The 10,702-nt window shown below is 41.7% G+C and overlaps 1 protein-coding gene across 1 annotated transcript; it reads left to right on the top strand.

Moving 5' to 3' along the window:
* Positions 1–839: 839 nt before the first annotated feature.
* Positions 840–5,034, top strand: RPL15 (ribosomal protein L15). The gene is made up of 3 exons (XM_026842769.1): positions 840–1,052; positions 2,090–2,226; positions 4,305–5,034. The coding sequence occupies exons 1-3, from the start codon at positions 881–883 to the stop codon at positions 4,608–4,610; spliced, it is 615 nt and encodes a 204-aa protein (XP_026698570.1). The 5' UTR covers positions 840–880; the 3' UTR covers positions 4,611–5,034.
* Positions 5,035–10,702: the final 5,668 nt, after the last annotated feature.

The following is a 10,702-nucleotide window of genomic DNA, read 5'->3' as shown; positions in this document are numbered from 1 at the left end:
CTGGGATGGGGCTGCGCCTGCGGCGAGCTGGGGACGGGCGGGCCGCAGGCCCCGGGAGGCCGGTGGAGGGCCCGTAGGCTGCGCCTCGTCGGGGCGGGCTGGCTGCCCGGGGTGCGGGGAGGGGGACGCTCGGTCGGGCCCGGGGTCGCCTGGTGCGAGCGGAAGGCCGCGCATCGTGATGTAGCGGCTGCAGGTTGCTCACAGGTCGGACGTCCTGGCTTGACTCTGGGTTTGCAGTTGGTTTGTGGTGTTTTATGCCGTGATGCAGTCATAAAGAAGGGGTAGCTGGGGGATGGCGGGACCTAGGCCATAGCTGGGCAGATTAAAAAAAGAGGGGTATGTGAAAATCACACATGAACTGGTTTGGGGGTGGGTTGTTTGGGGGTTTTTTGGTGCAAATAAAGTGAGCTACGTTCTTTTGGTGGTGATTTGGGTGGGGTTTGATGGAGTTCACCTATATCTGCTAATTGCTGCGGGTGTGTGAGAGCTCAAACTATTTTAGAAGTAATTAAGCCATGTTAAGAATAAAGACCGCACCACTCAGTCACATACTTTGTAGATTAATGTTTACAGCTTGTTTCAGATCTTAACTGTCGATTTTGGTAGTATCTGACTTATGCATCTGAAAAAATATCAGCTGATGAGTTCACCACTTAAGAACGGTTGAAAAGGAAGAAAATTACTGAGCGTGGTAACTGCAGTGTGTCCTGTTGGAGGCTGCCAAGTGTCAGCCATGTTACCAGGTGTATCAGCGGTATAAAGAAGCTGGAGAGCGTACCATGGTGTTTTTATGCAGTGTCTCTGTTAGAAACTGTTCAAATTTGGCATCAGATTTGTTGTGCTTCATTGGTTGACTTCTCAATTCAGCAGGTAGACAAACATGGGTGCCTACAAGTACATCCAGGAGCTATGGAGGAAAAAGCAGTCGGATGTGATGCGTTTCCTCCTTCGTGTCCGCTGTTGGCAGTACCGCCAACTGTCTGCCTTGCACCGAGCTCCCCGGCCAACCAGACCAGACAAAGCTCGCAGGCTGGGATATAAGGCCAAGCAAGGTAACGAGATGTAGAGGTGAAGTCCATGTGCTTCGTGATGGAGTGGCCAAGTTCTGTGTCAGTTCCCTCCCTTCCTTAAGCAATAGTAGAATAACAAAATCTGAAACTTAAATATTTCCACAAAACCTGAAGTGTCTAGCTTGAAATGAGCTATTATAAATGTGTTACATTGGTAACGGTGCCTGCAGCCCATAACCTTATGTCATTTTGAATCGACATCTGGGGCCATTTTGGCAGATGGAAATCAAGTGGGTTTTGGCTTTTAATTTTTGTGCTGTGTTAGTACTGTAGAGCTGACCAGTGCTTTTAGTATCCTCGGTTTGTGGGTGTCCTTTCTCTACGCACAATTTGTCATGCATTACTTCATGTGAAAAAGCTGCATGTGCTTGAGTAAGCAGGATGACGTCATTTGTACTGTCATTAGCACTTACTGGTCAGTGAAAGAAACTTGGGGAAAGTGGTCATCCAGCTGTAACTTGAGCAAATCCTTGAAACGGTATGTTTGTTCGCTAAGAAAATGTAAAGCTAAGAGTCTACACCTCTGTTAATGTTCGCGAAGTTTGTCTAGTTTCCTTGTTTTTCAGTGATCACGTTGCAGCAGGGTTTGTGCATGGCTTGTGTGTCAGTGCTTTATGAATGCAGCTACCAGGATATGGAATTTTAGGTTTAGGGTGGTTGTTTTGTTATGGGGTGGGTTGGGTTTTTTGGTGTTACAACATAACTGTAGCTGTTCATAGTGTATTTGGAACTCCACAGTGGAAAGGTTCCATAAGCTCTGGTTTGGAACTAAAAAAATAATTGTGACAGGACATCGCTTCCTTTACTCAGTTGTAATGGAAATAACAAAAACATCTTGTGCCAGCCACCTCCACTTGTAGGTTTTGGTGAAGATTAGTGTAGTGACCTAATTTTGCAGCATTCCATGTCAGGTTTTTTGGGGTCGGAAATACAGTATGGGCATCAAAACTGTCTTGCCTGTGATCTACACTTCGTACACTACAGAATTCTTCTAGTTCCTAAGTCACTGTTTCTTTTAGGTTATGTTATCTACCGTGTCCGTGTTCGCCGTGGTGGTCGTAAACGCCCAGTCCCGAAAGGTGCAACCTATGGTAAACCTGTGCATCATGGTGTTAACCAGCTGAAGTTTGCCCGGAGTCTTCAGTCTGTAGCAGAGGTGACTATTTTGGATATTGCTCAGGAACTTGATGGTAGGAACATCTTAGGCTGTGAAAATTGAAAATACTCAGATAAAAAAAGACAACTGTTTTGATAATGTGTTGGGTAAAAGATCTTGAATGCTGGTGGCAGGAAAGTACCAGAATGCCTTGAAAAGCTGTATTGAGACAAATGAAAAAACTATTCAGACTCTACAAATAGGGTCTGGGGTAAGTACTACTTAGGAGGTTTATTGAAGTTCATAGCATATACTTGCTTCTAAAGTATGCCATGGTATTTGTAATGGAAAAAGACATAAAACTAATAGAAAACCCAGTAAAATAGTTAGGCATGAGAAATAAAAATATAAATATGCCAAGGTGTCCAACTTTACTCATCACTAAATCACACCGCTGTGTTCCCTGCTACATTGTATGTATTACCAGCTTTAGGTAATGGTCCTTCCACAAAGTACAAATGGGTTCCTGTCTTGAAGTCTGTAGTTCCTGTTTGTGTAGTAGGAGTGCTGCAGAGTCTGCTTGGCTGGATCAGAGGATCTGAAAGCGACATGCCTGGTTCTTGCAAAAAACTCGGGTACCTCACAAGCACAGAGGTTGGTGGTTAACTTGGTTTTAGGTGAGATGATGTTACCTGCTAAAATACTCAAAATGGCAACCCTCATTTGATGAGGTCTTTTAAGTTTTGTAATGTCACAGTAGTAGTCTTGAAGAGATTTAGTTCTCACCTTCAGAAAAAACTCTTTTCAGTGGGCTAGAATTAGTACTAGTCAGCACTCTCAAAAAAGAGACATTGTGAAAGAATGGAGACTGCTCATTGCCTTTCCATCTTGAAGCAGAATACTTCTGTTCCTGGGACTTCAAAAATATTCTTAAGTGACTTCAAGTTGATATGGTGGGAGTTTTTCAAGGGGGGGGGAAACAAACCAAAACATAAATAGGACATGCTAATTTAAAAGAAATAAAAATGATGAGTTTAAATTAAACATGCAGTTCTGTGTTTTCAGTGCTCATGGCATGTTCTTCATATACACTACTGCCAGATACCTGATGGCTAATCACATGTTCACTTGTGGTGATGCCTCATGGAAGAGGTTATTGGCACTTAGTTTTATTTTTAAATTTTCTGAATCTGACACACTTTTTCCTGGAAGACAACATTTTTCAGGTAGAATTATAGAAATACAAGGCCTCTTGTAGCTGCCATCCCCACATAGAAGCTGGTTGAGGGTGGATGGTATTTTAATGTTTAATATGTTTTGCTCTTGTGCTAGAATAAAACAGGGACTTGAAAGAATTTTATTACATATGCAGAAAATAGTCAAATGCTTTTTACTGGAAAACTGTAGCAATAGATTGGGATCTCATTGGGATATCAGATGGGTGAGGTCTGTTGGCTCGTACCTTCCCAGGGTGGTGATCAAGTCCTACAACTAAACATACTTTCAGTGTTTTTAAGGAACATTCTTGACAGGAGAGGCAGATGGAGTTGCATAATTGATATTTTCTGCTTTGTTTTGTTTTCTAAACTAAGACTGCTGCTTTCCAAGCACAAGTAAGGGTAGGAATAGTAAGCACTAATATGTCAGCAGTGGAACAAAGACTTGTTACATCAGCTCTTCCTTTTCTCCTATCAGTATGGGCCTATTCTCTGCAGAAATGTCTTTCCTCCCTGTAGCTTTGGATGTGCAAAGATGATCAGTCTTTCATAACTTCCCACAAAAGGTGGCCCCAAGTGCAGCTTGTGCTCTTTATCTTCATGTTAGAGCTGTTTTTAACTCTGTGTTTATTGATCTGGTGCTTCTGTGTACAAAGAAGTTCTTTTGTCAACCAAGCACCTTCCTCCTTAAGGTTCTTTAAAACCCATTTCATATAGGAATCTACATTCCTTTCAGCTATTACTTCTTCTTGGGCCTTTGCAACTGGAAGGGGAATGCTTCTTTTAGGAAGAGAGGGTCTCTCAGAGCAAATTGAAATTTCTAGCATGTACAAATTGTTAGGTTTGAGTTACCTCTTTCTGCATGAAGAGTGCCCTGCATCTGTGATTTTACAGCCTTTTGCATTTATTTTTTTCCTCTAGGAACGTGCTGGTCGTCACTGTGGGGCTCTTAGAGTCTTGAACTCGTATTGGGTGGGGGAAGATTCCACGTACAAGTTTTTTGAAGTGATCCTGATCGATCCCTTCCATAAGACCATCAGGCGCAACCCTGATACCCAGTGGATCACTAAGCCTGTCCACAAGCACAGAGAGATGCGTGGGCTGACATCGGCTGGGCGGAAGAGTCGTGGTCTTGGCAAGGGCCACAAATTCCACCACACTATCGGTGGCTCACGTCGTGCTGCCTGGAGAAGACGCAATACCCTGCAGCTGCACCGTTACCGTTAATTCTTGTAAATGTAACGATCTAATAAAGCTGATGCGGGTTGTTGAATTTAACAAGTGCTTCTGCTGCTTCTTGGTTTATGTGGAGAAGTGTAGAATTATCCAGGAGTTCAGTCGTTTCTATATTTTGAAAGGCTTTTGAAAATGTAATTTGATATTTGTGAAGATTGTAGGCCCTGAGCATAGAGTTCTGTGATGGGTTTCACTTTTGATAAGACTGAAAAGACATGTGCAGTGTGAATTGAAAGCTGAATGGCTAGTTCATGTTCCTTTTTTATGTTGCTCTGAGTATACTTTGCTGTTTGTAGGTCAGGGTTTCTGTGTCCTGTGCTTAGACTGAAGGCCAGCTTTGATCTTGTGCAATAAGATGTAAACTTAAAGTGCTAGTTTATATTTTATAGGTGATTAAATACTAATGGCAATTTTATCTTTCAAGTTCTGTTTTTTTGTATGCCTTATGTGTGAAACCAGCTCTTGAGCCTGTGTTATCTGCAAACATTGGTTAAATTGACTAAGGACAGAATAGAAAGGTAAGGCTTTGTTCTTTAAAGTGCACAGTACTTTAAATATGGACAGTTCACAAAGAGCTATACAACGTTTAACATTTCTCTGGTGTTAGAGTGCTGCATGGTTAGGTGGTAGAAATAATCACATTTGGATGTCATAGTTACAGATAAATATTTTAGGGTACATTTTGTGAAATTGCAGTTTGACCTTTCAGTGTGAAGTCAACTTGCATGTAAACAGAGGAGAATTAACTGCAGTTTCTGATAAATAAGCTGCAAGGCTGTCCACAGATTTTTGCACTATGTTCCTTGGGCAGTGATAGGAAAAGTGATCAACAGAAGGCCTAAGAAGTAGCTGTGTCTTCCTGGAGCTTCAACTTGGGATGTAGAAAGATTAAAAAAACAAAAAAAAACCCCAACCCAACAAAAACCAAAACAAAAAAAACCCGCTGAGACTGAACTCTTCCAAGATTTCAGCTGAGAAACTTTGCTCTTTAAATTCTTACAGGAGGACAGTAGTCTGAAGAAGTTTTTGGTGGTCTTCAAGCTGCTCAAGAGGGCAGTCCCTTCATGACAAGTTTTGTTTGGTTCAAACCAGAAAAAATTGAAAAGGAATCTCTTAAAAAGTGTTGTCTGCTCCTATAAAGAAGAGGGGGTGGTTTTTTGTAACCTTTCATGTGAAGTAGCACTAGTATTCTTAAAAGCAGCTCCTGTATTGGTGTAGGACAGAAGTAAAAGTTCTAGGAGCAAATTCTGTGAATAATGAGGTCTCGGTTGAGCTTGGAGGGGGTTACTCTCTCCTTTTTGTAGATCTAAGGGCCTAAGGTGGTGCCAGTATAGCTGTTGTTGGTTTTGGGGTTTTTTTTAAGGTAACAACTTTGAATACTGTACTAAGTCTTGTTAAGTTGTTCAGGACCTTTGCCATTGGTGGGGGAAGGTGATAGCAGGTGACTGGGCAGGGAGTGCTGATGCTGTGTCCTTTTTCGGGGTTCAAAACCTAGAACATGTAGGGGGGTGTCTTCAGTGAGAGTTGCTTGGGGTTTCCCCTCATGGTCCTGTAGCTTTTTAAACTTTAAATTGAGAGGGGGTAATGCTATCCCCTTCAAATTTTATTGAATGCTACTGATGATAGTGTTTGTAAGGACATGGTGTTTCTCAGACAAGCCAAGGAAACAGCTGGTACTGTCTTCAAGGGGAGGTCTGGGTGCATACAGCTCATCCTGAGTCTTTGGGAAATCAGATTGCCTTGGCATCTTCTCATGCTGGAAGTGTCTTATGCTCTGTTAAACAGTGTATTGAGTTGAAAGGAGGGGGAATTGCAGTATGGTATTTGTGTGAAGAGGAAAGGCAAATTATATTTTTCTTTATTAAAATTGGTATGTAAAACAGGCAAAACATTGAGGAAAAACTCTATTGTTTGGGGTTGTTAGCTTGAGAAACCTTAGAGAGGTTATGTGAACTCTGCCTTTCCTACTTGATTTTTGAACCTCTTGTGCGAGTTGAACAGATAGGGAGTTTGTGTTCCTTAGGAGTTTGGTGAAGATCAGTGATCTGAGACAATAGTCCTAGTGAGAGGCTGTTACCTGAGTTCAACCCTCCTCACGCACCAAGAGTCTGTCTGAAACATGGATACTGAGCTAGAGCTCTGAACAAGGACGGGGAGGGAAGAGGAATCATCAGGAATTTCACTAGTGAAATTTGTTAAGACAGAGGAATCAGTAATTGTTTCCAAGGCACCTACTTGGCTCTGCTTGCAGGACTGATTATTTCTCAGTCTGAGCAGGCATGTTTTAGACATAATTAAAAGAGCTGTCTGGTTTCTAGGCAAGACAAAATGGGTACCACAGTTAAACTGCAGTGAAATGGGACTGTACAGTACCAGTCTCTTTCAGCATAGTAATGGCTGCTGTTGAAAATAGTTGACTTTAAGCTTTTATTAGGCTGGATTTCAGTTTTGTGTAAGCTGCCTAGATGAGCTAATCACTTAGCCTTTAGTAGAAGATGAGGGCCTGGCAAGGAACTCAGCCCCTGGTAGAATGTAATTCTGTCCTGGAGGGTTTGATGTATAAAACCAGATTGTGTGATTCAGCATGCTCTTTAAATAAGCAAGTAGTAAACTCCCTTCGAAGTAGCTAATGGAAGTGCTCATTACTTGGCAACACTAGCGAAGCTGAAAAGTACAGACTCGCTAATCAACAGCGAGTGTAATTGTTTCCTTACATTGTCTCCGAAGCGTTGGGAGTCTCTGCTAGGCAGCTGAGTGAGGGACGCAGGTGTGCTGCCCGTGCTGGTGGAGGGGGCGGTTGGCTCCTTCCTTGCAGCAGAAGGTTATTGGATGTTGCTGGTGATTTTGTGGGTGTCCTAGAATGAAGTAGTTGACGGAGGAGGAGAGGAATAGCTCAACTTGCTCACTTCTGTTCTTGTAATGCAGTAGTTGTTCACTAGCCTTGACCCAGTGTAAAAGGTATCTGCATGTGAACAGTCCTGGCCAGCTAATGAATTAAAATCTAGACTCTAAACCTAATTCATATTCTTTTTTTAATCTACTCACTCTCTAAGATGGGGAAATTTTTGCCCTTGTACTGCTCTTTTCTTTGGCAGCACGCACAGGTCTAGTTCTGAGAGTATCAAGCCAAAGCGATGGAAATGCTGCTTCAGCCACAGAAAAGCAATTTGGATTTGAATTGGGCGCAGCAATTTGGATTTGAATTGGACAGTCTTTTCTAGGGCTTTGAACAAGCACAAACTTTTTGATCCAATTCTTTTCAAGTTAATTGCTTGAAATGTAAAGCTGTATAAAAGGATGTAGAGCCTGTGGGTTGTTCTCTTCATGTGTCAAGGTTCTGTATCAGCCTCAATTCAATAATTACACACAGAGTGTTTAGGTTGCAAAGTCTCACTCCCTAAAGTTAGGCAGTGCTTGAGCTACATTGCTTACGCAACCTCTGATTTGGTGGCTATCTGCTGTTACCTAACGTGCCACAGGAGGCCTCTGTCAAAGCCAGGCCTGGAACCCAGTTCTAGGTCCCTTGTCACTGCCTGAAATTTAAGAGAGCATGCTTTTCTTCTGTATCAAATGATGTTCAAAGATACCATATAGTTAAAGGGTCTTATGTAATGAAGATGACATTTAATCTCATTAAATATTGTCAATTCTCCATCATTTAAGGAAATGGAGAGCTGGGGTATCCTGGAGCTCAGTGGGAGCAGATGAGGGACTAAATTAAGCCTGGCTCTGTTAAGATCAATGCTGGCTGAGATTGCTCTCCCACATAGAAGGTAGGCCCCTTGCAAGCCTGCTCAGGTCTCCCCACGTTGCCTTTCTGCTACCAGGCTTTAGAAGAACCCTTGCTAGTTAGTATGTTGCACCCGGGCTGGCTCTTAGAGGTTATGTAGCATGTATCTTGCAGAAGGGCTATGAATGCATAGCTCTGGACTCAAGCTGACTGTCCACGTACAAGTTGAGAAGTTCCCTTGGAAACACAAGAATCAAGAGGTATGTAGAAAAAAAAAAAAAAAGAAAATGAGAAGAAAAAAGAGGACAAGTCAGCTGTCTTCCCATGGGTCTTGTTAGTACCCCAGTGCTGCCTGGTGACAGGAACACGTTGCAGAGGAGGCTGCAGCTAGCTAGGGTCCCTCAGGGTTCACCAGCCAAGTTTGCATGGTGCAGTCGCCATGGTATGAACCTGGCTGGACCCAGGTCTCCTCAGCACAGAGGTAGCTCTGTGTGCCTGTGCCTCTGGTGTCAATCTGCAACCCCGACAGACCAGGCAGTGGCTGAGCTTCACTAAACCCAGAGCTGAAGGATGGTTCTTGGTGCTACGAACCGTGGGCTGTGAAAGGCACTACATCCAAAGCTTAGCCCTCTGTCTTCCAGGCCTCATCACCAGGCTGTGTGTCAGTAGCCAGAAGAGCAGGCAGAAACCAAGATCCTATTACACTCCGCGTTGTGTTCACACGTGTAACCAAAGTGAGTCGCCGTCCCCTGAGATCTCATACGCACAGTGGAGGAAGTAGCTTGTTAGTCCGGTGTTCACTCATTCATTTATTCATACTTTTTTTTTTTCTTCCAGCATTGTTTTTCTGTGACTAACAAGCAATTATCTGAACCCTTTCCTTGTATGAGAATTGCAGCCCTTCAACTCATCCGCTGTTACAATCCACCTGCCTCTCTCATGGGTTTCGTGATTAGTCAGTTGAGTTTAGATAGCAAGTTATGCAACCTTTATAAATAATGTGTTTTGGGCTTTGTGTTTTCAGTTTGCTCAGAGCTATATATATAAATGATGTCTTGTAAGTTGCTATGTTGTTCACAACTGTTTGGAAAGCAGTTTTATCAATGCACGGTTAAACAAAGTCATAGTAAACCTTTTGCGTAAAATAGAAAATTTCTTATTATTTTCACTTTGTTTAAAAGCTGTTGCTGTAGGTGTTGATGGAGGACATCTGCTTACAATCTTTTTTACAGAAAAAGACACAAAGTAAGATTCATCTGCACCACAAAAATCAAGGACAGATATAAACCAGTTAATATTTATAAATTTAGGAAAAGAGAGATAAAAATAAAAGGAACTTTCTTGATTTTTTTAAAAAAAAAGAGATTTATACATACATTATTTATACAAAATACATGATACAGTTGGTTCTGCTGAATCTGGAGAATCTAGTTCCCAGTATTAATGTAGGTGGCTTTATTTGATAGACGCCTGGTTGTCCAGAGACTAAAACCCCATGTGAACTGGTAGTGTGATACAAAGTTTTTCACGTTAACGCCAATGATTTGAGCTGGGAGGACAATTGCTGCACTTTGTGTGATACACGTTTTAGGTTGTACTTGCTGCTTGGGTTTTGGGCCCTGTTTTACCCAAACAGCAATTTTAAAGTAACGGTTATACCATGTCCATGGGAAACTAAATAAATTAATTACTATAATGGGTTATGCTGGAAACATAATTCTTAGATTTATGATTTATGTTGCTAAGAAGGAAAAAAGAAGAAGAGAAAACAACCTGCTGAACAACTGAATCAGTGTTCTGACTCCTGAGGCTAAATGAAAAACTCTGCTACAGTTATTATTTTCATTAGCTAGTTTAATAAAAAATACAAGAATCATAAAACTATAGAAAACATGACTATAGAAGACATGACAAAAAACATTTTTTCCCCAATGATGGTCCCATCTGTTTAGAACTGAAAACTTTAAAATACCTCTCTAATAAATGATCTTGCCTTCTAGTAGAGGCCATTCTGACAACATTCTGAAGTTTTAATTTATTTTTAAAAATACAATTTTAAAATAAGGAAATAAGAGATTTGTTTTGATCCTGAATAATTATTTTAGCCAAATGGTGACAGTGTGGAAATGCAGCACTGGAATTTTGTCCAGATCATAATGAACACTGAAACTTGATGGGTTTTGGAGATTTTTCAAATTGTCCTAAAATCATATTAATTGCATTACAGTTTGAATATAGAATTGTATGGTCCTTTCATAGGCACACTGTAATGGCAGTAAAGGCTGAAGCAGTTTTTTTGTCCTATGCAGAGGAGTGAGACGGAGAACCAGGGAAGCGATTACCTTCCATCTTG

Source organism: Athene cunicularia, assembly GCF_003259725.1.
Source record: "Athene cunicularia isolate RWA chromosome 2 unlocalized genomic scaffold, athCun1 chr2_part1, whole genome shotgun sequence".
Taxonomy (NCBI): Eukaryota; Metazoa; Chordata; class Aves; order Strigiformes; family Strigidae; genus Athene; species Athene cunicularia.
This window is presented reverse-complemented; position numbering and strand designations above follow the sequence as displayed.

Excerpts from the sequence above, each read along its gene's own strand:
- RPL15 (XM_026842769.1), top strand. The coding sequence starts at position 881 with ATGGGTGCCTACAAGTACATCCAGGAGCTATGGAGGAAAAAGCAGTCG. Across the intron at positions 1,053-2,089 it reads GGGATATAAGGCCAAGCAAG|GTTATGTTATCTACCGTGTC; the intron begins GTAACGAGATGT and ends TGTTTCTTTTAG. Across the intron at positions 2,227-4,304 it reads GTCTTCAGTCTGTAGCAGAG|GAACGTGCTGGTCGTCACTG; the intron begins GTGACTATTTTG and ends TTTTTCCTCTAG.